General features: G+C 41.6%; 2 protein-coding genes across 4 annotated transcripts in view; one reads left to right on the top strand and one right to left on the bottom strand.

Annotated features, from left to right (window-relative positions):
- The window catches only part of clip3 (CAP-GLY domain containing linker protein 3), a 36,886-nt gene extending 25,397 nt beyond the window's left edge, over positions 1-11,489 (bottom strand). For both annotated transcript variants that reach the window (XM_079272412.1, XM_079272413.1), the window contains exons 1-3: positions 11,388-11,489; positions 7,759-8,187; positions 4,633-4,772 (exon numbers count right to left, since the gene is read on the bottom strand). In XM_079272412.1, the coding sequence (XP_079128538.1) occupies positions 4,633-4,772; positions 7,759-8,167 (549 nt within the window). In that variant the 5' untranslated portion in view covers positions 8,168-8,187; positions 11,388-11,489. The remainder of the gene's footprint in view (positions 1-4,632; positions 4,773-7,758; positions 8,188-11,387) is intronic.
- Positions 11,490-13,647: 2,158 nt separating this feature from the next.
- Positions 13,648-25,397, top strand: part of timm50 (translocase of inner mitochondrial membrane 50 homolog) — a 43,902-nt gene continuing 32,152 nt past the window's right edge. For both annotated transcript variants that reach the window (XM_079272092.1, XM_079272093.1), the window contains exons 1-3: positions 13,648-13,860; positions 17,705-17,861; positions 20,884-20,915. In XM_079272092.1, the coding sequence (XP_079128218.1) occupies positions 13,657-13,860; positions 17,705-17,861; positions 20,884-20,915 (393 nt within the window). In that variant the 5' untranslated portion in view covers positions 13,648-13,656. The remainder of the gene's footprint in view (positions 13,861-17,704; positions 17,862-20,883; positions 20,916-25,397) is intronic.

The following is a 25,397-nucleotide window of genomic DNA, read 5'->3' as shown; positions in this document are numbered from 1 at the left end:
CTATGAGGAACTGCATTCATTTGGAGCGGCTGTTTCCTGTCTGCAGACCAACGTTCTTCAGAAGCATTCATTCCACTATTTCTTCCGTCTCCCCTTTTTTGAAACTCTTCTTCATTTTTTAAGCTACAGAAACCGTTCAACTATCACAATGTTCAGCTCCTTCAGCTCATCTCTGCTATGACTTTTTATATTTCTAACCTTTAAACTATTTGAATTATTAAGCTTTTAGCAACTTTTTTTGAATGGGTTTCTATGGAGAAGATTTTCAAATCCTCCTAAACTTCAACTTTCAAATCCTTCAACTTCCTCATACTTTCAGCTAAAGACACCATTTCAACTTTCAAATGTTGAGAAAACCCTGAACTATTGCCGCATTATTCAGCTTTTTGATATATTTTACACTTTTTGAACTGCAGCAATTTAACTTTTATGATTTTTCAGCACTTTTCTGACTTTATAATGGGTGTGTATTGCGCAGCTTAGAGTGCGTGATGTCTCTAACTGAATTCTAACTGAACAGCTTGTGATGAAGCCTGTCATTTAATAACCTCTGTTTATGTGTGTCAAACATGATGTTTATGTCTCCTCTCCCCCACCCAGCACCACCCTTTCAAAATAAAAGCCTCATGGATTAACTGTATTTAAACGCTTAGCTCAAAATTAGGCTTTTTTGTTGAAATAATGAATGCTCTTACTAATACTGTGACAACTACTACTACTGCTAATATTTCTAGTATTACTACTACTACAACTACTACAACTTTTGCTGTTGCTACTATTACTACTACTGCTACTGCTATTACTGCTACCATAAATATTATTACTACCACTACTGCTATTACCACCACTACTACTATTACTTATACGACAACTGCTCCTACTACTACTGCTATTCATGCTACTAAAAGTAGTAATGCTACGACAGCTATTAGTACGACTGCTACTAGTACTACTACTACTGCTACATCTTCTACTGCCATTACTATTACTATTACTACTACTACTGTGATATTAAATACTACGACCAATACTACAGCTATTACTATGACTGCTGATACTACGTCTTCTAATGACTAATACTTCTACTAGTGCTTTGAATTACCTTGTTGTTGAAATGTGCTATACAAATAAACTTGCCTTGCCTTACTACTAATAATACTTCTACTACAACTTCTACTACTACTACAAATATCACCACTACTACTACTATTAGTTATTCTAATGCTACTAATACTTCTACTAATAATACTTCTACTACAACTTCTACTACTACTACAAATATCACCACTACTACTACTACTAGTTATTCTAATGCTACTAATACTTCTACAAATAATACTTCTACTACAACTTATACTACTACAAATATCACCACTGATGAATTTTTTTAAGCTACAGAAACTGTTCAAATCAAAATGTTCAGCTCTTTCAGGAGAGGTGTGATATAACTTTTCATATTTGTAATCTTTAAACTTTTTGAATTATTAAGCTTTTTGCAATTTGTTTTTGAATTGGATATTTATTTTCAGCAATGTTTTTGCGATTAATTTCAGTTTTCAGCATTCCAACGCATTTTCAGCAGGAAATGCTTTTTCTAGTTCCACTATTTCTTCCGTCCCCCGTTTTGTCGCAACGCTTCTTCTTCTTCATTTTTTAAGTTACAGAAACTGTTCAACTATCAAAATGTTCAGCTCCTTCAGCTCATCTCTGCTATGACCTTTTATATTTCTAACCTTTAAACATTTTGAATTATTAAGCTTTTAGCAACTTGTTTTTGAATGGGATCTCTATGGAGAATATTTACAAATCCTCTTAAACTTCTTCAACTTTCAAATCCTTCAACTTCCTCATACTTTCAGCTACAGACACCATTTCAACTTTCAAATGTTGAGAAAACCCTCAACTATTGCCAACATGATTCAGCTTTTGATATCTTTTAAACTTTTTGAACTGCAGCAATTTCACTTTTATGATTTTTCAGCCCTTTTCTGACTTTATAATGGGTGTGTATTGCGCAGCTTAGAGTGCGTGATGTCACCGCTAGAGTGAAGAGCAGCTTGAGATTCTTGTGAAAAAAACATTTGTATTTTGCCACTGTGTCCACAATCTTCACTCTTCATGCATCATTTCTGGATGTAGAAGAAGCTAATATTGTCCTTGTCGTAGAAAAATTACTGTGGAATCCCACAGATTTCCACATTTGACACGGAAGCCGTTAATTGAGAGGAAAACCAACTGTCTGCTCCATAGAGACCAATGTTAAATTTTGCTTCAAAAACATCTTCCACAGAACACGGTACCCCATTTCTAGATCGCCAGTTAAGCCACATTTTTTACACTACAGACACAATTTTTACAGGATCTGTTCTTCAACTCATCCTTCCTCGCACTTATTAATATCGGCGCAATAGGAGCTACGGTTATGGGAGTTTTGAGGATTTGTTTGAGAGGTGTTTCCCTGTTTTATCTCCATGAAATGGCTTCAGGCACACAGGTGTTTGCGATTGAGCCAACTAGTGATGTTGATAAGCACACAGACTCACAGACACACATGCACTCCCCTCTCTCTCTCTCTCTCTCTCTCTCTCTCTCTCTCTCTCTCTGTGTGTCTCTCATACAGTCATTCAGGTCTTGGAGACTTTTAGAGGACCCCCCCCCCCACACACACACCATTTTTAAATAAAAGCCGCACACACATGATTTGTTGCAGCTGTTACGTGTTGCAGCTCGGCCAATCAGATATGAGTATTCTGATAAGTTTCCTGATTCGAGTGACATTTACACACTCCGCGACACAGGAGGGAGAGACGAGGAAAGACATGGCAGAGCAGGACAACAGTCATGTAAGCTGTAAAAGATATAGTACAATCTCTAAATGAGAAAGTTTGCCAGAGATATCAGAGTCTCTCTCTCTCCCTGTCTGTGTCTCTCTCTCATACAGTCATTCAGGTCTTAGAGACTTTTAGAGGACCCCCACACACACACACCCCATTTCAAAATAAAAGCCCCAGAGAGTGAATTCTAACTGAACTGCTTGTGATGAAGCCTGGCATTTAATAACCTCTGTTTATGTGTGTCAAACATTATGATTATGTCTCCTCTCCCCCTCCCTCCCCCACCCAGCCCCACCCTTTCAAAATAAAAGCCCCATGGATTAACTGTATGTAAACATTAAGCTCAAAATTAGGCTTTATTGTTGAAATAATGAATGCTCTTACAAATACTGCGACAACTACGACTGCTGCTAATATTTCTAGTATTACTACTACGACTACTGCTGCCATTACTTCTACTACAACTTTTGCTGTTGCTACTATTACTAGTGCTATTACTGCTACCATCAATATTATTACTACCACTACTGCTATTCCTACCACTACTACTATTACTTATACTACAACTGCTACTACTGCTATTCATGCTACTACCAGTACTAATACTACTACAGCTATTAGTACGACTGCTACTAGTACTACTACGACTGCTACTTCAAATACTGCCATTACTTTTACTACTACTACTGTTATATTAAATACTACGACCACTACTATTATACTACGGTAGCTATTACTACTACTACTGATACTAGGCTACTACTTCTTCTAAATACTAATACTTCTTCTCAATACTAATACTTCGACTACTAATGATACTTCTACTACAACTACGACTTCTACTACTACGCTTCCAAATATCACTACTGCTACTACTACTACTTATTCTAATGCTACTAATACTTCTACTCCTAATAATACTTCAACTACAACTTCTACTCCTATTACTACAAATGTCACTACTTCTGAAATTTGTTTAAGCTACAGAAATTGTTCAAATATCAAAATGTTCAGCTCTTTCAGGAGGGGTGCTTTGACTTTTCATATTTGTAATCTTTAAACTTTTTGAATGAAGCTTTTTGCAATTTTCTTTTGAATGGGATCTCTATGGAGATAATCTTGTTGTACTTCTTCAACTTTCAAAGCCTTCTTCTTCCTCATACTTTCAGCTACAGACAACATAGTTAGACATTTCAACTAGAAGGTTTTTCAGCAGTGCAGTTTAAATGCTTTCGAGCTTCAACATTTTTCAGACAGATAGTCTCCCATTTCTTCATTTTCAGAAATTTTTTCACAATTAATTTCAGCTTTCAGCATTCCAATGCATTTTCAGCAGGAAATGCATTTTCTAGTTCATTATTTTACTGTATTTTATCTATTGTATTGTTTTTATCATTTCAACTTTATCATTTCTATGTGTTGTGTGCATTAGTATCTGGTTAATCTTTGTATTTGTACTGTCTTTATATCAGCTTGTCAGTCAGCTGCAAAACACTTTGCACTAACCTGCATGCAGAAGGTGCTTACTGTACAAATAAAGTTCGATTGACGTTCGATTGATTTTAACAGGTTAAAAAACAGGATCCACATTGGTGAAGCGAAATCTAAAAAACTTTAGTATTCTTTTTTAATAAATGACTGAAACCAATAATAGATTATTAAATGTTTCCGTAAGTTGACAAATAAATGATTCGTCTAACCATTTAATGCATCACTGTGACTTTAAGAAGTTGAAACACAAACTGACACGAAACGGGGATGGAAGTGTTTCTGTGTGCTTGTGTTTTAGTGTTCCCACCTCGTTGCCGATGATATCGATCTTGTGCTGCACCTGGGGAACCCACTGACGCACGATGGCAAACAGCTCCGGGATGGTGGTCTGAGGATCCATAAGGATCTCTAAACAGGCCGGGTCATTGGGGTCGAAGAAGGTGAAGGCTGGAGACGGATGGAGATGAGAAAAGTTCAGACATGAACCCAGTATGCTATAGCAAAAAAATGGACAGCTGCCTGATGTAGGTGTGCTGCGTCATCGTGACTTGACCCATAGATTTGTGAACTGTCGTTTTGAAGCCTCGAGTTCGGCCATCGCCATCTTGGCTTTCTGGTACCAGTGACGGAAGTGACTGCGGAGGAGTGATGTAGAGTCGCCGTATACATCTATGGTAGGGTAGCGACCTGTCAATCACAAGGTAGCCCCGCCCTAAAGCATACCCTGCTCTCTGGTGTCTTTGATTCTAAATGGACCATCATTTACCAAATGAACATCATGCTGAATCATGAAGAAGACTTTAAACTAGAGATTGAGACCATAAACTCATGTTTACAATGTTTACTGAGGTAATAATTCAAGAGAGAAGTACAACCAGGCAAATGCCTGTTGGCCTCGACCCCTCTCTCCTCGCCTCTCTTCCTTGCTTACCTCTTTGCCTCCTCCTCCAGAAATCGAGGAGACACCCCAGCGTAATGACAATCGGCCCCTATGTATGAAAGATGGTCGGTCAGGGTGAGTCCAGCTAATCTGTCAAGCAAGATGGTTTGTTACACAGAACCAGCAGAAAAGCTGACATGGGATCTGCACGGACCAGAAGCTAACAAAATACTACTTGGCAGGTGATTGGATGAGCCATCTGTCAATCAAACTGGTCCGGTGAAAAGCAAAAACATCTTTTTGATCCAGAAAAGCCTTTAGTTCTGCCATAACTGATGCTATTTCAGTTTCTAAGCTATCCTCTTTATTTTAGTGAATGATGAATACTGGTGCTGGTGAGGCGGACCGCTCTGTATTCCCTGCTGGATAATGGAGAGGACATGCAGAGTGTATAATGGAGCTGGCCTGCACTGATTTTGTCTGATGAATACCAATGAGCCTATCGTCCACGCAGAAGTCATTCCAGAGCTTTCCAAAGCTATGGGTCGATCAAAGCTGTCACTGATACAGACTGTGTGCACTGAGGTCTGTGATTCAGACAGTGTCTTTACTTTTCACCACTACATGCTTCTCTCTGTGCGTTTTGTGGCTATGTGAGGTTAGCTTACTGTGGTTGTTTTTTCATGCTGTTGTTTTGTGGTAATTAGAGGCTGGACTGTGCATTAACCTTTTATCCATAACATGCATAACATGCAATACAGTCTGTGCCCTTGGGCACAGACTGTATATAAGAAATGGACGTGAGTCATGAGCTTGGCATTTTGGCCGTGAGCACCTTGTTTTTTGGCCATAACAGTATGTATTTAAGGTGGAATGACACACCGTTTTGGGGTAGTGGTGCCTCGATGGAGGGGTATGCCTGTATGCAGTGGCGGCTGGAGGAAAATTTTCTAGGTAGAGCCATCCTATCAATTTCAGAAAACATCCCAGTATGATTTAATGCAAAATAATTTAAGTATCAAACACGCATTATTACTTGGCAGTTAAATATTTAACATTTATTCCAACACAAAAAAAGCAGTAAATAACACTTATATAATATAATATAATATAACATGTTTATTTATTGAGATGCCCCTATGGACCTTGTTATAGGAGGTAAAGATCAGGAGAAGTAAACATGAAGTGTAATTATGAATACTGATGTTAAATTAAGCTATGATGAGTTTTCACTGTTAATTTAACATCTCTATTACATGTTGATGCCTCCATGACCAAGTTAAGCAGATGAGACTGAGGACAGCTATGTAGAATAAAAGATGTTCACTTTGTCTAATATGCAGCTTGACAGAGTTCTCATGTGTGTCCTGGTGTTCTCATGTTTCCTTACCTCCTCATCCCTCACTCCCTACCCTGGTGTTCTCATGTTTCCTTACCTCCTCATCCCTCACTCCCTACCCTGGTGTTCTCATGTTTCCTTACCTCCTCATCCCTCACTCCCATAACTGTCCGTGCTGGATCCGTCCCCGTTGTTTTAAAAAGCTAAATAAATGATTAGCATGACGTCATCCAGCTAGCCAAACCTGTCTGGTGTGCAGCTAGTAGTGAAGCTCCGCATGTACTGCTTCCCTTTCCCGCGAGTCTGCTGTCTGATTCTGAGGTCAGGCTGATCTGATATCAGCTCTTTGGCTGCAGAATCTCCGCCAAAGTTCTCCTCTCAAACGGGGCTTGGAGGAGTACTGCTCGCGCTGGCGCGGGCACCTGTAGAGACTTCTCCTGACGAGAACGCGCAGCTAGGGGGGCCAGATCGTTCTGGCCCCACTCTGAATCTATTTGAGGGCGCTGATTGGCTAAATTGTATGTCACTCATTTATATCTTTAATCAGCAATTGGCTAAACTGCTTCATAGACCCGCCTCTTTTGGGCCAAAACGATTAGGCCCCCCGAGCTGCGCGTTCTCAGACGTGTCGTGCACACAGAGAGCACGAGCAGGAAAAGCATATATTTTGCGCAGATATCATATTTTACACACACTACTGGGTACATTCCACAGTTCAAAAACACAAATATTAACAATTTGTATAATTTATGATTATTATATTATTATTATATATATATTTTTTTTGTGTGGCTCATGGTGGGGCCATGCCCCATGGCCCTCTATTGACCAGCCGCCACTGCCTGTGTGTATTTAAGGTGCACGCTGGTATTCCAGTATGTATTCAAAGTGTTACAACAGGTTGTATTTAAGGTGGTATGACAGTATTCAAGGTGGTAGGATCTACCATCAGTCTTTAGGTTAAGTAAGACTTGTGCGGAGGGATATGACAGTGTGTATTCAAGGTGTTACAACAGTATATATTTAAAGTGGTATAAAGTGTAGTATTATTAAAGGTGGTGTAACAGTGTTTATTTACAGTGTTACTACAGTATGTATTTAAGGTGGTATGACCTGGCATAGTCTTAAGGTAGAGTATACCTGGGCAAAGGGATATGACAGTGTGTATTTAAGGTGGTATGGCAGTGTGTAGTATTTAAGCTGGTATAACGTACTGTAGTCTTTGGGGAGCGGTGCCTGGGCGGACGGGTGCACCATGGCTCGGCGGCGTGGCTCGTGAACCGGACTCTGGTACTCGGACACTGACAGCAACTCGGGCTCTGGATCGGCGTCGCACTCCCAACCGGCCTGTGGATTCTCCTCTTCCTCCCGCTCCTCTCTCTCCTCCTGCTCTTCCTCCCGCTCCTCTCTCTCGTCCTGCTCCTCCTCCTCCTGCTCCTCCTCATCCTCCACCTCTGCCCTTTCCTCTCCCTCCTTCTCCTCTTCTAGCTCATATTCCTCTTCTTCCTCCTCCTCCTCCTCAGTCAGTGCCTCCTCCTCCTCTTTCTGGACCTTCCCCTCCTCCTGCTCCTCCCGGTCGTGCCTCTCCTTCTCCTGGACCTCCAGGTTCTCCTCTTTAGTCATGGTGAGGGGTGCAGCTGGGCCTGTCAGAGAGACACTTTTTATCATGTCAAATATTGTTGTTTTTTAAGCAGGAACACAACGTCGTCCACCAAATTCAATCAATATGGATCATGTATATGTATATTCTGCTTGCCTGTATTGCTTCACAGGTCACACATGTTCATCAACAATACTTTTTCTAACAAATAGATCAGTTTAAACTTCTGTAAATGTGTTAACATTGTTGTCCAAGATGCATTTAAAAAAATCAAAACAAACTCAACATCCAAAAGCTCAAACAAATGTGAGGACACCCAGCAGTGGAAGCTTTGACAAAGCTGTCGACTTCAGACGTGAATAGTTATTAGAGGGGCAACTATAATTATAACCTGTTTAACTTCTTAACACTAACTTGAAGGAACATTTAGTACATAAATAAAACTGCTAATTCCAAGATTTCAACAAAAATACTATCTTTGTATTTCTGTGTTTTTATGCAAATAACCACTTTTTACATAAAAAATAAAAGTAAAAGGATAATATTTAGAATTTCTGATGGTTTACACTGACTTCAGAGCGGTTGAAAATATTTGGTGGTGAATAAAAGTAATCTGGAGTTCTGTATACCAGCTGTTATAACAAAACAAAAAAAACAATCTGTATCTGCCAAAAAAGATCAACAACGATTGCCGATTGGTATCGGAGGCAAAACAAACGTGATCAGGGCATCCCTAAAAGCAGGCTGCTTTTATCCAGAATTCGTTGTAATACTTTGTGTGTACACATGCTTTGTGTACAGTACAGTACTGGATGAGGGTGCAGTATTGATTATTTTGGATAATGTTCGTATAGCCTGTGAGTTTATGATGACCTTGTACTGAATCAGTCCTGTGATTATGATATTATTATTATAGCGATTGGAGCAGCATCTCTAACACACTTAGTTCCATACAACCACTGTAATAACCAACAGTAAGCAAAGGTCCAAGGACAGAGGAAGTGTTACAAATTGGGAAGCTCTCTGAGGTAAATTTGTGATTTGTGATATTGACGATTTGAAGGTTAGTGAGCACCAGCTGGGATTTCAACGTCAAGCAGCTAAAACCTGGTTCAAACATAATCGAGTCACAAAACACCAACCTGTTTGAAAATGTTGGTGGTGATTGAAAGACGGATGTTATTGATTACTATGAATGTATTTATCCAAAGTCGCATTACAGTGGATGGTGAAATGTGGTCAAAACGAAGACGTCATTTCAACGCATTTAATATTTTTGTCAGGATCCAGGATCCCTGTCTGACCTGTTCGGTGTTACCTCTGTTTCCCCTGATCTCCTCTCCTCATGTGTTCTGTCATTCCCCTGTTTGTTATTGTGTGCCATGTGCTCTCTGTTTGTCCTCTGCCTCCAGACGCCTCCCATGGCCACACCCTTGAGTGTGCACAGCTGAGGACACTCCAGCCGATCACCTCCTGCTGCCTGACACACCAGACTCAGGGCCCACTAATGAGTCCCCTGTCACTACATAAGCTCTGGCCCTGCAGTCTGGGCTTGTCAGGTCGTACCGTCTTTCACCGCGTCAACCCCGTGGTGTCCTCTGCCCTCCTTGTGTGTACGGATTACACGCCGCCGCTCTGCCCTCCTTGTGTGACACGGACTACTCTCGCCGTCAAGCTGCCAGCCCTCCGGTGTCGAGCCACGGGCCTCACACCGTCGATCTGCCACTCGGGTGTCAGACCACAGGCTCCACACCTTCACACAGTCTCAATAAAACCTGTTAATAGTAACTTCTGTCTCCTGTGGTCTTGCGTTTGGGTCCTACCTGTGAACTCCCACATAACAATTTTATATCAAATGTTATAAATATTGAACTATATAAAGTGTGTGCTAACAACAAGAAGCCACCAGGACTCTGTAATGGGAGCAGTTCTATACATGTCAAATAAGAAAGTACTGCACAAGCACTTTGGCTCTGACTGCTTCGACTACTGGAAGGCACTGGGAGCACTGCTGACGGTGGCGCGAGGTGAGCGAGTTGGGATGGAGGGAGTGAGTAAAACAAAGTGTTGTTTGGCATACAGCGACATACAAACAGTGTGGAGTATGACACAGTCTAATATAGAGAGGACACCCTCTTTATCTTTCATCCTGAGCTGCGTCAAATTGCTAAACTGCAGTTCTTCTCATCCTTATAATTATTTGTAATACTTTTTCTTACAGGCGTCCACCACATGGTAGACCATCTGAAACAAGCTCCTGGCTTTGTCAAAAAACATTTAAAGAAGGGGATGGAGGTTTTGCTATTGTTTGCACTGTCAACAATTGTGTTTTTTTCTGTTTCATTGTAATTGTATTTATGAACATTTTTCATGTTGTATTCAAATTGTTGCTCAATAAATAAAAATTAATTGTTGCCTGTTTCACATGGTTTTCTTTGTCCTTAAGTGGAAACTGTTGACTTGTTAGTATGACGGGTCTATGTAAAATATTATAGGGCGAGCATTTTTAGGGTTAAAAAGGCATGCATCACATTTAGAGCATGTTTCACCGGGATACTGGCTTTCAACTGAGAACATGGGATGTGTTGTTTTTGTTTTTCGACCAAGGATCCATAATGATGATATGCTATTAGCATAATGTACAGGATGAAATATGGAAATATGGTCTAAATGTGAATGTGTTCCAATCATCACTGTAGAACCATGTCGTGTACCAGCAGGTCGTGAGAGACGGAGGGAGTGAGGGAGGCCATGGCAGCATCCTCCTCCTCCTCCTCCATCCAGCCTCCATTTTACAACAAACCAAAGCGGAGACATTAATTACCGGGAGAAAAACACATGGACAGATGAAGCACACATGTTCCAGCGACGTTTACGATCAGAACAAATCAAAAGCACAAGATACGAAGCGAAGCTTCTCCGGTTTGTGCCAATGTGCGTAGTGAAGGGCGAGATGGAGAAAAAACGCCCCGCTAACAGATGATGAAAACACGCACAAAGAAACGTGAACCTCTTCACAATCGACTGGACGTGAGAAACACGCGATGCTCGTTTGATTTAAACTGCCAGACGAATGTAAGAATGCAGCTTTATTTCAGGGGGGGTTGTTTTGATCGTGCCTCTGACTCAGCATCTCCATCTTCTCAGAAATAACACGAGACACAGCAGACCGACAACAATCAACACATCGTAACCAACAGACAGGCGTTCGGCTTGAAGACATGCAGCTGAAGGTGTTTTTACCTGAAAACAAGCCGCTGGTTGTTCGGTGATGAGGAACCCGTCTCTCCTCTGATCCACAGCAGAAACAATACTAATGCTCTGCCCCCAATGTGTGTCTCTCTCTCTCTCTCTCTCTCTCTCTCTCTCTCTCTCTCTCTCTCTCTCTCTCTCTCTCTCTCTCTCTCTCTCTCTCTCTCTCTCTCTCTCTCTCTCTCTCTCTCTCTCTCTCTCTCTCTCTCTCTCTCTCTCTCTCTCTCTCTCTCTCATTTAACTTTTAAAAATAGATCAGCCAGTGTCCACTGAGACTTTCCTTTTCAAGATGACGGTAGGTGCAGGTGAAGACAGTAGTCCCCGATTTCTTTGAGAAAAAGAAAACCAGAGAATTGTGGTATTTTCATACATTTCTGTGAGATGGAATTTTTCAAACAAAAATGTTTCCGACTGGCTGCCACTTGAGTAAACAATCACTCAGTGACCTATCAGTGAGAATTATTAATTAGGCTTTTTATTAATTTGTGACAAGGTAACTATAAACAACACTGTCCCAACTGCCCCTGCTAATGGACTCATGCTAGCTACCAACAACAATTATGATCTGATAGGCCAGAAAATAGGCTTTCCAACAATATGTGTTTTTGTATGTGGTACAAAGTATGGTAGACGAAAATTATTAAAGGTGCCAGAAATGTAGATTTCAAAGCTGTGAATAAAATGTAAGTCATAGTCAGACCCCGCTCTCCCCTATCAATAAACCATAAATGAATCAAAGGAGTGCTGTTCAATTCAGCGATTTTACAAAAACTATATGAAAACTACAATCACACCTGGTCATATGCACCGTAATAGACGATGTTATTGAAAACTACTGAAGTTCTCTTCCTCAATTCTTCAATGCTATCTGATATTGTCTTGGATTTCTACAACCGATGGTGATGATTTCAGCAGCTGCCCACCAGAGGAGGCAGCATAGTGTACAGTAAGGCCTCCTGTGGGGTTGAGACAGACCTGATGAAATAATGAGCGGAATTTGATTTAAAATTTGAGTTGGCTTATATCTTATGGAATAACACGGCTGGTCTAAACGTTTATGACACAGTTTATTTTGTGCTTGAGGGACGACCATGTGACGCATGAATCCATCTCTTTAGAGCAGAGGTCTTCAAGAGGGGTCCGCGGCCATCAGTTTCCTCACCGTCAAGCAAAGAAACACCGCTTTCCAAAGCCCAAAACTCTGTTCACTCAACCAACAGATGGAGAACAAAGTCAATATGGCAGATAAAGAGGAGCCAGAAACAGATGATTGATGTGCACTGCCCTCTGGTGGTCACGGCATATAACAATACTGTATATTTTGAAACTTTTATTTTGAAATGTGAAATGTTACAAGCCATACATTATCATATACCATGTATTCCAGCACTCTTTGTACACCTGTACAATTACTAGCTCTATCTTAAAGTGTATCTTCCTCATGATTGTTCTTGGCATTGCATGGTACATTGAAAGTTAGATTCCTTTGGCTATTAAAGCTGATTCTCATAATAAAGCAAAGATGTTACTGTGTTTTGTAACACACTGTTTTATTCTTACAGGAGGTTCAGGTATTTATTAAGAAAGATACATTTTATTGGTTGACTTTATTGATCTCCAGCAGGGAAATTTGGTTGTTGCAGCAGCGCAAGAACAGCAATAGTATTGATAGTACATAATATAACATAGAATATAGTACATTACATGTATATGGTTAAAGGTAGTAAATAATACAACATAATATAGGATAATACAACAATGTAACATATAATAAATAGAAAAAAACACTAAAGTATGGGTAAAATATAGTTAAGTGTAGAATAATGTAATATATATATATATATATATATATATATATATATATATATATATATATATATAATATAGAATAGATAGAATTTATCTTAAAATATAATTAATATTTCCCGTATTGAATTTAAAGTTGTTATTTTTGAGAATAGTTTTATTTTGACATTTTTTGTGATACAGGTGATGTAAGTGAGCAGTTTGGGCATTTTGCCATCAACCAACATGGACCTTCCATAACGCAACCGAAGGTCAGGCTCACTCTTGCTCCTGATTGGGCTGGACGCTGTACCACCCGCCCTCCTCCTCTCCATGTGGCCTGTAGCAGAGGCAGCTCTGGCCTCTCGCTGCTCTGAGAGCTCCTCCTGCCTGTCACTCAAACCAGCCCAAGCCAATCAAATACTTTTGTCCTTTTCACGTTACATTCGCCGGGCATACTGTGCTGCAATCCAACATGTCTGCGTTCCCCATGTGTGTGCGAGCAAGCCGGGGCCTCCTGAGGCTCAGGAGCGGGGCGGTGGGTGCCGCTTCCCTGGCTGTGGTGGACATAAACCGGACTCTCTCCACTGACAAGCCGCCGACAGGAACGGGCAGTGTGACGGGCGGACTGGCTCAGGCTATCCTCCAGCAAAGACTCCAGCAACAGCAGCAGAGTCAGGTGGGACAGCTAGCCTGCTTATGTGCGCTCGATTTGTTTAACGAGTCAGCAATGTTGGCGGGGAGAGCGAATGCACTGCAACTCTTGAACGTAAAACCCCGCCCAGACAAGTTGGCCATGTAGCTCAAATCAGAGCCACTTTCTGACATGTCCAGCCTCAGGTTTAAGCTAAAAGCTGATTTACACATAAACATTAAGCTATCAAACAGAGAGTGGCAGACCGTATTGATTATATATTGCCTGTCATGTGTCACGATGAATGTCAATTTCATAAATATTACATTTCAGCTCCATCTGCGTGTTTGCTGAATGAATGAACCTAAGATTAGGGAAGCTAACATGTTAGCTAGCTAATGTTAGCATGCGTATGTAATTGGTAGGTTGGTTGACTTTTTGTATCGCCTGGGAGGGAGGGACACGTTAGTTAAACAAGTTTACACCTGAGCCCAGTCGGTACACTTCCCAACAAAATAACCAATAACATTAGGTGTGGTCTCAGGCTCTGGTAAGCTATGACGGTTAGCATGTAGTTAGCATCAATCTAACCTGTGCCTCATCTCTCTGGCTCATTGCAACGTTTAGGCTGCTGCTTTTATCAGCTCCTCACAGACACTGAACCAAACACCTTTGACGAAGCGACATGTTTTATCTCTAGCAGCTGTTGGTTACACTGACTGTGCTGGCAAGCCAAGGTTTGTTTGGTTTGAAGGTCAGAACAGACTTTCACCCCCTCCCCGCGTTCAGTTAAACCTTTACCGGAAACGCAGTTCTGCAACACACACACACACACACACACCATGTGTTACTGACATGCTGCTAAAACACGGGAACGACACGGGTCACCTGTTACCAACCTGACAGCAACACTGACTTCACACCACAGTTCAGAGGTCTTGAATCAGCTGCTCTATATGTTTTTCTTCTGTCCTGCAGTAATGGATATTTTAACAGAGCTAAAAAACAATATAATTCAGACACAAAACGTCGTTAACATTTGAAAAAGTTTTGTCTCGGGATGCACCCATACCGACATTTGGTATAGAGTGGTCTCGTGTGACGTCACAGTTTAGCTGTCGGCCATGTTGGAGTACACACAAAGCCACTGGCATGCACGGCTGAGTCGCATAACCTATCGATCATGGTGAACTTTTGTGCTGTCTTTGGTTGTGGCAGCAGAGCTGATAGAGACGAGAAATCATTCTTTCGTTTGCCAGCGGTCATTACACATCAAGGAAATGACACGAAGGAGCTATCCAAGCGACGTCGCGAGAAATGGCTGTCACGCATCTCACGAGATATAAATTAATCGAATTTGGCGTACACTAGAGTATGTGCGGATCACTTTATAAGTGGTCAGTGATTTTATTTACGAATTCGTTTGTGAACAGTATTTAATAAAGGAAATATAAATTAAACTTGGACATGAGAAGGTTACCGAAGCTTCATCGGCCCGTGACAGCAGTCGGTACCAGAGACGTGTCGAGCGTGTACAACAGGCGAAACACAGAGATGCAGCCTCAGCATTGCTTGATAGGAGTTTAACGTCAGATCATATATATGTATGTATGTGTGTGTGTGTGTGTGGGGGGGATGAAGTTAGGGGTTAGTTGAAAGTTAATTCCTACACACACGCACACAATGACATGCACGTACAATGTAAACAAACACACGTGTCTGTTTGCACTGAGTAAACATTGAATATTGCTAAATATCTGACCAGATCTGTATATATTTACCCTCCCAATGACGAGATGAGAATTGTCGACGACCGTTGCTTTGACGTCTCGGACCCATCCACTGACAAACTGATTATAAGCGTTGAGCCCTTTGTAGCACTCCAACTCGTCTTTTGTGTAAGGACTGGGGGTGTTCACGAGATACGTGTAGATGTTGGCGTAGTTTACCGATGGAAGATAAGTAGGATCGGCACTGAAACGATCTGCACTCATCGTATAGGGATCCAAGTTACCAATAACCTTCAATTTGGCCAGGTAGCGAACCTTTGATGCACTATCCAGTGATTCAAAGTATGGTATTTTCGCCGCACTTCCTTGTTTACTCGCCGCCAGGTAGGATCTGTATGTACTCCAACATGGCGGACAGACCTCGTAACTAAGGAGATCGTGACGTAGGTGAGACCACTCTATTGATCTGATATTGACTGGATCGAGCATCCGTGACAATAGTGCTGATCTATTCAATTAAAGTATGCTATACATTATATTCATTCCTTTGTAAGTTGTTCATGCCTTAAAAGAGGTTTGCGCTTAAACTGTAATTTCTGTATATTTTAAAGACTGTTCAAGTTGCTGGTGCATGAATTATTTTAATAAGAAATAACAATTCAGCAAGTTCATTGTATTTATTTGTTGCACAAAGTAAGGACAGCACTGTTTAAGAGCTTTGCTAAAGCAACACGTTGCCTCTTAATTCCAGCTCATTATAAACTGTTTGTTTTTCACTTGGCAGTGAACAGAACACCTATTTAGATGCTAGGCTTCTAGTTTATTTTACCAGTGACTGCTGATTTCTTCTGTTCTTATTCAACTGTTGCTCAGAGGGACCTTTGTCTCTTTCAGTCATCAGTCTGCTTGAACCATTGTACAGTGTTGTGTTCTCCCTGTACTCAGATGACTCAATGCAATCATGACTTTCTGCAAGCTACAATCATGAAACACCTTTCAGACACATAGACTGGTCCTCTCAGACGTCGGACACACTCAAACTTTAACGGTAGTGTAGGCCTAGCTTTTTATTTGTTTGACAATAATAATAAAAAGTAACCACACCAGGTTCTAATGACTTTTAAATTGAAGAGCGCCATTTGTCAATATTTCATCGCTTCAGCAATGAGTTGTGAAGCAGTTGATTAGTTGGCTGAGAGTAAAATCTGAAGTCCATCACAGTCCAAACAGTTGACACAGAGTCTTCCACCTTCCACACTCTAGGGTTGAATGAGGAATAGCTAGTCTGCTGTATTACATGTGTTCTCAACAAACAGGATTTCTTTGAGGATGGATGTATCGAGGTCCACAGTCTGGCTCTGATCATCCATAAAGAGGATACAATTGCATATATTTTGCTGCTTTACCCTCTAATGAAGGAAGATTGTATTTGCTATCGCTGATTAATCATCGGATATTTGGCAACTAAAAGTAACAGTCTAGTTACAAGGAACTGTCTTGTATTTTAACTTGCAGAGTTTTTGCCTGTTAGTGTTACAAAACAAAAAAATTCAAGACATCACTTTTGGAAACTTTGATTGGATCTATTATAATCTGACACTTTAGATACTAAAAGGTTTATTGGTTAATCTCAAAATGACGGCGAGATGAAACTAATTGTGAGTTACAGCTCTACTATCAATGATAAGGTGGTGATCTGATCTGTAATCTGGTCCAACTCAACCCCTCAGTTCATGTTTGAGAACATAATCTATGTCACAGTCATTCACTCAGTTCCATCTGTCGGTGTAGCCCAATGTCACAAATCATACATTTGAAGAAAAAAACAAACCAGGAGGGACAGAAGTGTGATAGATGTCATGTGTACAGAATGAACAACATTTCACAGTTGCAATGCATAGGACAGAAATATAATGAGTAGTAATAGCAGTAGAAGCACCAATAATGGCAGAATAATGCTGACTACTAATAATACCAGCAGCAGTCTATTAGACGGTATAATAAAAGTGGTAAACGTAGCAGCATATGAATATAAATGGGACTACTAGTAAAAGGAGTAGTAGTGGTTGTCATGTATGGCAGCAGTAAGCACCACCACGGTCCAGGTATCACCAGCATCCAGGATGGTTAATGATGGGCAATCTTTTTTATTTTACCAGGGGAAGCCTCCTCCTGAGGGAGGCGAGGGCGAGAGGGAGGGAGACCACACGGAGGACAAGAAGCAGAAGGAGAACACGGCCTATGCTAAGAAGATGGTGCTACGGCTCGCCGGACTCATGGGGGTTGGCGGAGCGGTCGGCATGGTCTATCTATTCGGTGAGTGCTGAAACGTGTGAGCGTCTACTGTCCTTTTTAAAACCTCCAAAGAGAGTGTGTGTCATTTAAAACTAGAAGTATCAGCTGACTCCAGCTGATACTCATTATGTCCAGAGACTAATGTGCCGCTTTAGCCTCAAACAGGCTGATGTTCAGACCTTGGATTAATGCAGTGGTTCTCAAACTGTGGGGCGCGGTGGTATTACAGGTGGGGCGCAGGGGGAAATGCAATCTTTTTTTTTTTTTTTAAGAAATTAATAAATACATGGCAAAATTTATGGAAGCCCGTTTCTGCCACGATGAGGAAAAATGACATATCCTGGAAGTCATTATAATGAGATACTATCTCAAAATAATGACTTAGCATCTCATAATTATGACTCATATCAGCCAATTGCAATAAGCAATTTTTTGCCAAATTGTAGTTCTTTTTTGCAGAGATATAACTTTATTTGCATTGTTCTAACAAAGTGATTGCACATTTTATTTGTTTTTGTCTGATGGAGCAATCTGGTTTACTTAAAAGTGATTGCAATTTTCTTTATTCTATTATTTGAAAAAGCACGGACGAATGAGGCACAAAATGTTATTTCAATAAAAATTCAACAAAGACCATTTTGTTACAATTTTGTTGGGGCGGTGGGGCATGAACATTTTTCTTCCTCCAAAGTGGGGCGTGACAGAAAAAGTTTGAGAACCACTGGATTAATGGAAACAAAGGAGTCAAACATCTGGCTGTCAGTTTATCTGAGTCTCACCGCTGTGACCTGAGAGTGAACCCACAGCTCTTGATCCTAATACGCTGTAATAATTAGACGATCAACCGAAAGTTATGCAGCAACTTTACCAGATAATCTATTAATGTTGGTCGTTTTTAAAGCCAAAATGTAATGTACATAACAGAGATTTCTCTGTTATGTACTTAATTGAATATCTTTGGGTTTTGGGCTGTTGGTCGGACAAAACAAGCAATGGCAACTAATAAAGATTTTCAGTATTGATCGCTCTACCGTTTATTTCTTCAATTAGTGGAACAATAATCGGGACAATAAGAGTCCCAGTTTTCCAGAGCCCTAAGGGACATCTTCAGATGTTTTATGTCACAATAAGCAGCGAATGCTTTGGCTGTTATCAATTCACTTTCTCTCAATAGATGAATGAATTCTTCCAAACTCACCCTGGACTCTTGCTAACGGTAATGAGTATCTTTGCTCATTCTGACACTTTAAATACCAAACAATTGATTTGATTGAGAGAAATCAAACGAATGAGTAATTGCAGCCCTACTTGCCAGAAAAAACTAAATGGTATTTTGTCTGAGCTCAGTTGAACAGATCCCCACCGTATCCATCAGTGACAGGATCGATGATGTTGTAAACAAGGGCTGTGATTGGTTTATCGCTTCTTGTTTAGGACAGCCCACAGAGGGGCGGAGCTAGCAGCTGTCAGTCAGAGGCGAGCAGCTTGTCTTCAGAGAAGAGTCAGACGGAGAACAATAAAGAGCAGAAAATACACAAGTGAAGTTGAAGTTTCCAGTGGGCGGCAACAGAAGTGTGTGATGTGAGCGAGAGTCCTCTCAGACAAGCACAGCTCGACAGCAACTTCCTGCGAGGCAGTGCAGCAGTAGCTCCCTTTTTTGGAGTTTTGACTTTTAAGCAAAGACGAATTTTCTTGACAAAACTATAGTAAGTGATGAGCTTCTATCAGGAGCTCAGAGTTGGTCGGCCGTGGACAATCCACACCAGGGAGCGAGTGGGCCAGCGGTTTATTCTGCAGGGCTCCTCCTCTTCCTCCTTATTTTGTTGGCCTTCCAGCTCTTCAGTGACCCTGAAGTTTTCTTTTTTATTCTGAGACAAAGCCACGTTTGGATTTCCCTGTTGTCCTCTTTTATTTTCTGTTTCTCTGAAGTTTACGGAGGCATTATGTGAAATGATGAGGCACTTTGCACTCTAATGATTTACGGCCACCTGCAGAGCAGTGGGCATGATGGAGATGGAATTACATTTTTTAGCATTTCAGAAACTACTTTCTGCAATCTTTTAAAGTATTACTTTCTCCCACTTCTTTCCTCATCTCATCGCTATCATGGAATCGTTCTGTTGCACACGTGGAATACTGGAGTGGAATATGCTCTCTTTATGATTTGGATGGATATGGATTAGCCCTTTAAGATATTCTGCAGGCTCTGGATTATACGCTTTCTGTGTGGTTTCCATGCAGATAGGTTTGTGAAATACTAATAATACTTGGTTTTACTGTTGACGTGCAGATAGTATTTACAGGTGTACGGGTTGCTAAAGAATTGAATCTCTCCTCTCTGATATTTCTCATAAAACTGGAGCAATACTAATGAAATCTGTGAATAGAAATGCTTCAAATATTTTGGTGGTTTGCATGTCTGTCGTTTTTAGGAAAGTTTGGAAAAACACATGTTCTCTTGTGACTGTGTGTTGCTCTTGTCGTCATGGCGTTTTAAACCAGTGATTCATTCATTGTCACTTAATAGATCGACCATTGCTCTTTGTCTGTGTCGATTCGTTTTCGCTTCATCAACTAGTTGATTCATCAGCTCGTCATCTTTTACAAGGCTTTGTGTCATTTGAGAAGTTCCAGGACGAGCGGCGATACAAACCCAGAGATCCGGTGCTTCTTGTGATGCTTTCATCTCAACACTCGGGTGTCTTATTTGTAAGAACTTTGCCTTCAGAAATTGGCAAAATCTTGATTTAATCAGGAGCTATGAGATCAAATCATGAAGTAATTTAGTCTGATCAGACGTTTGATGGCAGTGGTCAGTTCTTCAGTTTGTGGAGGAATTTTGATTGGTATTGACCTTCAACGCCTCTGAGATCTCTATAAACTCAGTGAAAAGGCTCCCCCTCAAGGCTATAGAGTCACATGACTAACAGGCATTCTACAAATACATGTTAACCTTTGAACTTAAAGATTGTTGTTGTATCACTTTATAAAGGCTCAGTGTTGAAGCAAATCTCACAGATGATAAACTGTTTCTTTTTTTTAGGCACCAATTCAGTGGACGAACAAGGAAACATGGTGAGTTTTACCATCTCTCACACTAGCACACACACACACACTCATATTTCCTCCGAGTGTGATTGTGCACACATCACCAGTGCCTGTGTTTTAAGGTGATGGGGATTTCAAAGCTTGTGCCCACACAGTGAAGACACATTCACCCATCTGTTCAGGCTCAAATGGGACCTTCTCATGCTGACCCGAGCCGAGCTGATGTGGCGGCTCATGTCGGCACGCTTTCGGCACGCCGCTGTGAATTTCAGCCATCCCTTTTTTTCTCTCTCCGTTGCTTCCCCTTCAGATGTGTGGTGGTGTTTTGCGCACCTCTTAGGTAGGAGATCCTCTTCCTGTTGTAAAGGACACACTTCACAGGCCGCCGTGACATATGGACGGACGATTGGGAGTGTGGGAAAGCAAGGAGCACACTTCTCTCACCGTGTGTTCATTGTTATGCTCTGATGTAAAGAGCAGCAGCACACTCGACGGGGAACTGAGACATGGCGTTTGTCTGAGCTGTGAGTTCGGGTTCATCAAAGAGCCCAATTATCCCAATCCACACACTAATGGCCAGCCTGAGTCGGGAATCGTCATCATAGAGTGGTCTCACCTACGTCACGATCTCCTTAGTTACGAGGTCTGTCCGCCATGTTGGAGTACACACAGATCCTACCTGGCGGCGAGTAAACAAGGAAGTGCGGCGAAAATACCATACTTTGAATCACTGGATAGTGCATCAAAGGTTCGCTACCTGGCCAAATTGAAGGTTATTGGTAACTTGGATCCCTATACGATGAGTGCAGATCGTTTCAGTGCCGATCCTACTTATCTTCCATCGGTAAACTACGCCAACATCTACACGTATCTCGTGAACACCCCCAGTCCTTACACGAAAGATGAGTTGGAGTGCTACAAAGGGCTCGACGCTTATAATCAGTTTGTCAGTGGATGGGTCCGAGACGTCAAAGCAACGGTCGTCGAGAATTCTCATCTTGTCATTGGGAGGGTAAATATATACAGATCTGGTCAGATATTTAGCAATATTCAATGTTTACTCAGTGCAAACAGACACGTGTGTTTGTTTACATTGTACGTGCATGTCATTGTGTGCGTGTGTGTAGGAATTAACTTTCAACTAACCCCTAACTTCATCCCCCACACACACACACACACACACACACACACACACACATATACATACAACGAATTCGTAAATAAAATTACTGACCACTTATAAAGTGATCCGCACATACTCTAGTGCAGGGATTCCCAAAGTGGGGTGCGCGAGCTGCCTCTAGGGGGTGTAATGTAAAAGTGTAATGGCGGTCTGATGGTGTAATAATATTAAATATTAAAAAAAATGTAATTTTAATTTAAAAACTGTCAGGTGGGACATCTGAAGTTATCAGTCGTAAAAGAGGAGAGGGACAGAGAGAGAGCGAGGAATCGGAGGCGAGGGGAACGGAGAGGTGCGTTGGGGAGAGACCGGGAGAAGAAATCGAGCCAGAGTCAGAGGAAGATGAGACGGAGGAGACCGAAAAGGAGGAAGGGATAGCACAGACAAATCGGGAGCACATCGGCCCATCGCGGAATCAAGGTGAAAAAGAGGAAACGAGAGTGAGCATCAGACTGGGAAAAAAAAGAGGAAATATGATAAAAAGTATCTGTGTCTGGGCTTCACTTGGATTGCCAACGCAGATTCCCCAAAGCCACAGTGCGTGGTGTGCAGTGAGGTTCTGGCTAACAGTCTGAAGCTCTTATTTACGTCGCCACCTGAACACCAAGCATGCCAGTGCAAGTCAAAAGCCCCTTACATTGTTTATATCGAAATTGGAGGAGTTACAAAACAGCCAAAAACAACTGGAGTCTCATTCATGTGTTGGGTCTATAAATGACGCACTACGGGCTTCATATCTGGTTACAGAATAGCGAGAAAGGGGCTACCGCACACAATCGCCGAAGACGTGAGCTTGCCAGCTGCCAGAGAGATGGTGGAATGTATGATTGGGGAGAAAGAAGCAAAAAAGTTGGACATGATCCCGGTGTCCAACAACACTGTGTCGCCGCATCGATGCTTTGTCCGAAGACATCCTGGCTACATTAGTCGGTCATTAATTGTAAATTAAATGTGATAATCTGCCTCTGAGCCTGTGCGCTCGCCATCAGTATTGCTCTTTAAAAGTGACGCCTTGTGTCACTGAAAGTTATTGAAACTTTGTTGCAGTGTTTCAGGGCGTTTTCACACCTTCAGTTCGTTTGCTTTGTTGCAGTTGCTCCTTTGTTCGGTTTGTGTTCACACTGCAACATTTAACAGCGGAATAAATCTTGTAAACAAATGCCACGCGCGAGCAAACTGTTCTCTCATTGGTCCGATTCTTATGCGGCTATGAAGGCTTAAAAGGCTCTGTTGCTTCTTTTTTTAATTTTTTTTATTATGTGCGCGAACCCGGTCGGGATGTAGAAGGGGGTGCGCGGCCTAAAAAGTTTGGGAACCGCTGCTCTAGTGTACGCCAAATTCCATTCCTTTATATCTCGAGAGATGCGTGACAGCCATTTCTCGCGACGTCGCTTGGATAGCTCCTTCGTGTCATTTCCTTGATGTGTAATGACCGCTGGCAAACGAAAGAATGATTTCTTGTCTATCAGCTCTGCTGCCACAACCAAAGACAGCACAAAAGTTCACCATGATCGATAGGTTATGCGACTCAGCCGTGCATGCCAGTGGCTTTGTGTGTACTCCAACATGGCCGACAGCTAAACTGTGACGTCACACGAGACCACTCTATTGGAAGCTCAGCTTGTGGCAGACTTCATTAGACAGTCGCACTATCAGTCAGATCACCGGTTAGATCTAGAAAACTAGCAAATCACGGAGCCAACAAACCTCCATATGAGATGAGAACCTGAAGAGAAATGTTCTGCTTTGCTGTGTCAATGCTTTGGTTTCATTGTGTTATGCATTTTATAAACTACTTCCTTATTAAAGTTGCAGGAATTGGTAACAATTATATTCCTACGTTCATAATGACACAATTTAATAAAAAAAATAATTCTTGACAGTCAGTACACAGTAAATTAATGTTAACGGTTACCGGAACTTTCATCTGTATGTCTGTTGACGGATGAAGCTGCTCCAGAAAGCGAGCAAGTGGACCTTTTGAGATGAGATTAGATTATGTTGACAATATCAGTAAGATTTTTTTCATTTATTAACATCAATATCACATAGTTCTGCACCAGTTTAATGAACATGAAAGATTCCTGTATTGATAAATCTAGACTTGAGGTCTGAGGTATTCTCTGAGCAGCTCTCAGATCTGCTGTTGGAGGTGTTGGCCTGGGAAGACAGGCCACTTCAAAGGGCACACTTCTCTCACATTAAGGTCCCTTTGTTGGTACCAAGGAGTCTCAGCGGGACAGGAAGGCTTCCTGCTGAGAGCTCTTTGTCACGGAGACTTTGAAGCCGTCATCAGAAAAAAGTGAATTTTATTTTCTTGACTCGACCTCCTGCAGCAAAAAGGCGGAGGAATTGAACTCAATAGTTTGATCATAAAATACTCCACCAAGATGAGTGCTGTCTCTGGGAATCACCCTGAACACGAAGAACCGGATTTTGACATAAGATAGCCAGCTGGACAAACCGTCATTATGTATAAATGTCCAAATGTATTATTTTTAACAAAAGTTGCAGGGATGGGAATCCACTTTTCGGCACTAAAAAGCAGAACAAAGAGTCACCAAAACAATCTGACCTGACTTTTATTTTTTGTCAGTCCGTTTCTTTTGAACCACGTATGGGGCTGCTGTCCCTATCTGTGATACGAGGTGTGGATGTGGGAAAGATGGACAGTCCTTTGTCTCCGCTCCGTTCACTTCCTTACAGCCGGGGAGGATGGCTGCCTTCTTCAAAGAGCACACTTATCTCACCTGGACTTCCTGTCGGCAGCGTCCAGCTCAGACGACACACTTCTCTGTGCCGGCCGTCCTGTGCACACTTATCTCGCCTCCTCACCCCGAGACTCTGTCTCGTCTCGGCTCAATGGGACGGGGACATGTGGCGTCGCTGGCGTGTGCCGGTGCTGTGTGGGAACCCAAGTTTACTTCAAAGAAAGTCCTCCACAGGACACTGTGTCAGTGCCGTGAGAGTGGGTGGTCTGGGTCTGAAGGTTGTTCAGCGTCTGCTTTGGTAATACAGTTACTACGCTGTTCATTCACTGTTTATTTCCACGGGGGAAAGACCTTGTAAGGTTACTAGTGGTGCAACGGATCATAACACTCACGGTTCGGATCAGAGTCACAGATCGGATCAGCACCAAAGACAAAAAGGGAGCAAATATAACTTTTAGAGATCCCTGATCATGTTTTTAGCCGCTGATACTAATTGCAGATCATTGATGATCCATATTGTTGTTTGATTATGTCAGCTGGTCTACAAGGCTCCTTTTGCCATCGTCCCAAAGATCATTTCAACCACTCAACAGCAAACATTCTAAATGTTATCCT

Source organism: Melanostigma gelatinosum (genome assembly GCF_949748355.1).
Source record: "Melanostigma gelatinosum genome assembly, chromosome: 7".
Classification (NCBI taxonomy): domain Eukaryota; kingdom Metazoa; phylum Chordata; class Actinopteri; order Perciformes; family Zoarcidae; genus Melanostigma; species Melanostigma gelatinosum.
This window is presented reverse-complemented; position numbering and strand designations above follow the sequence as displayed.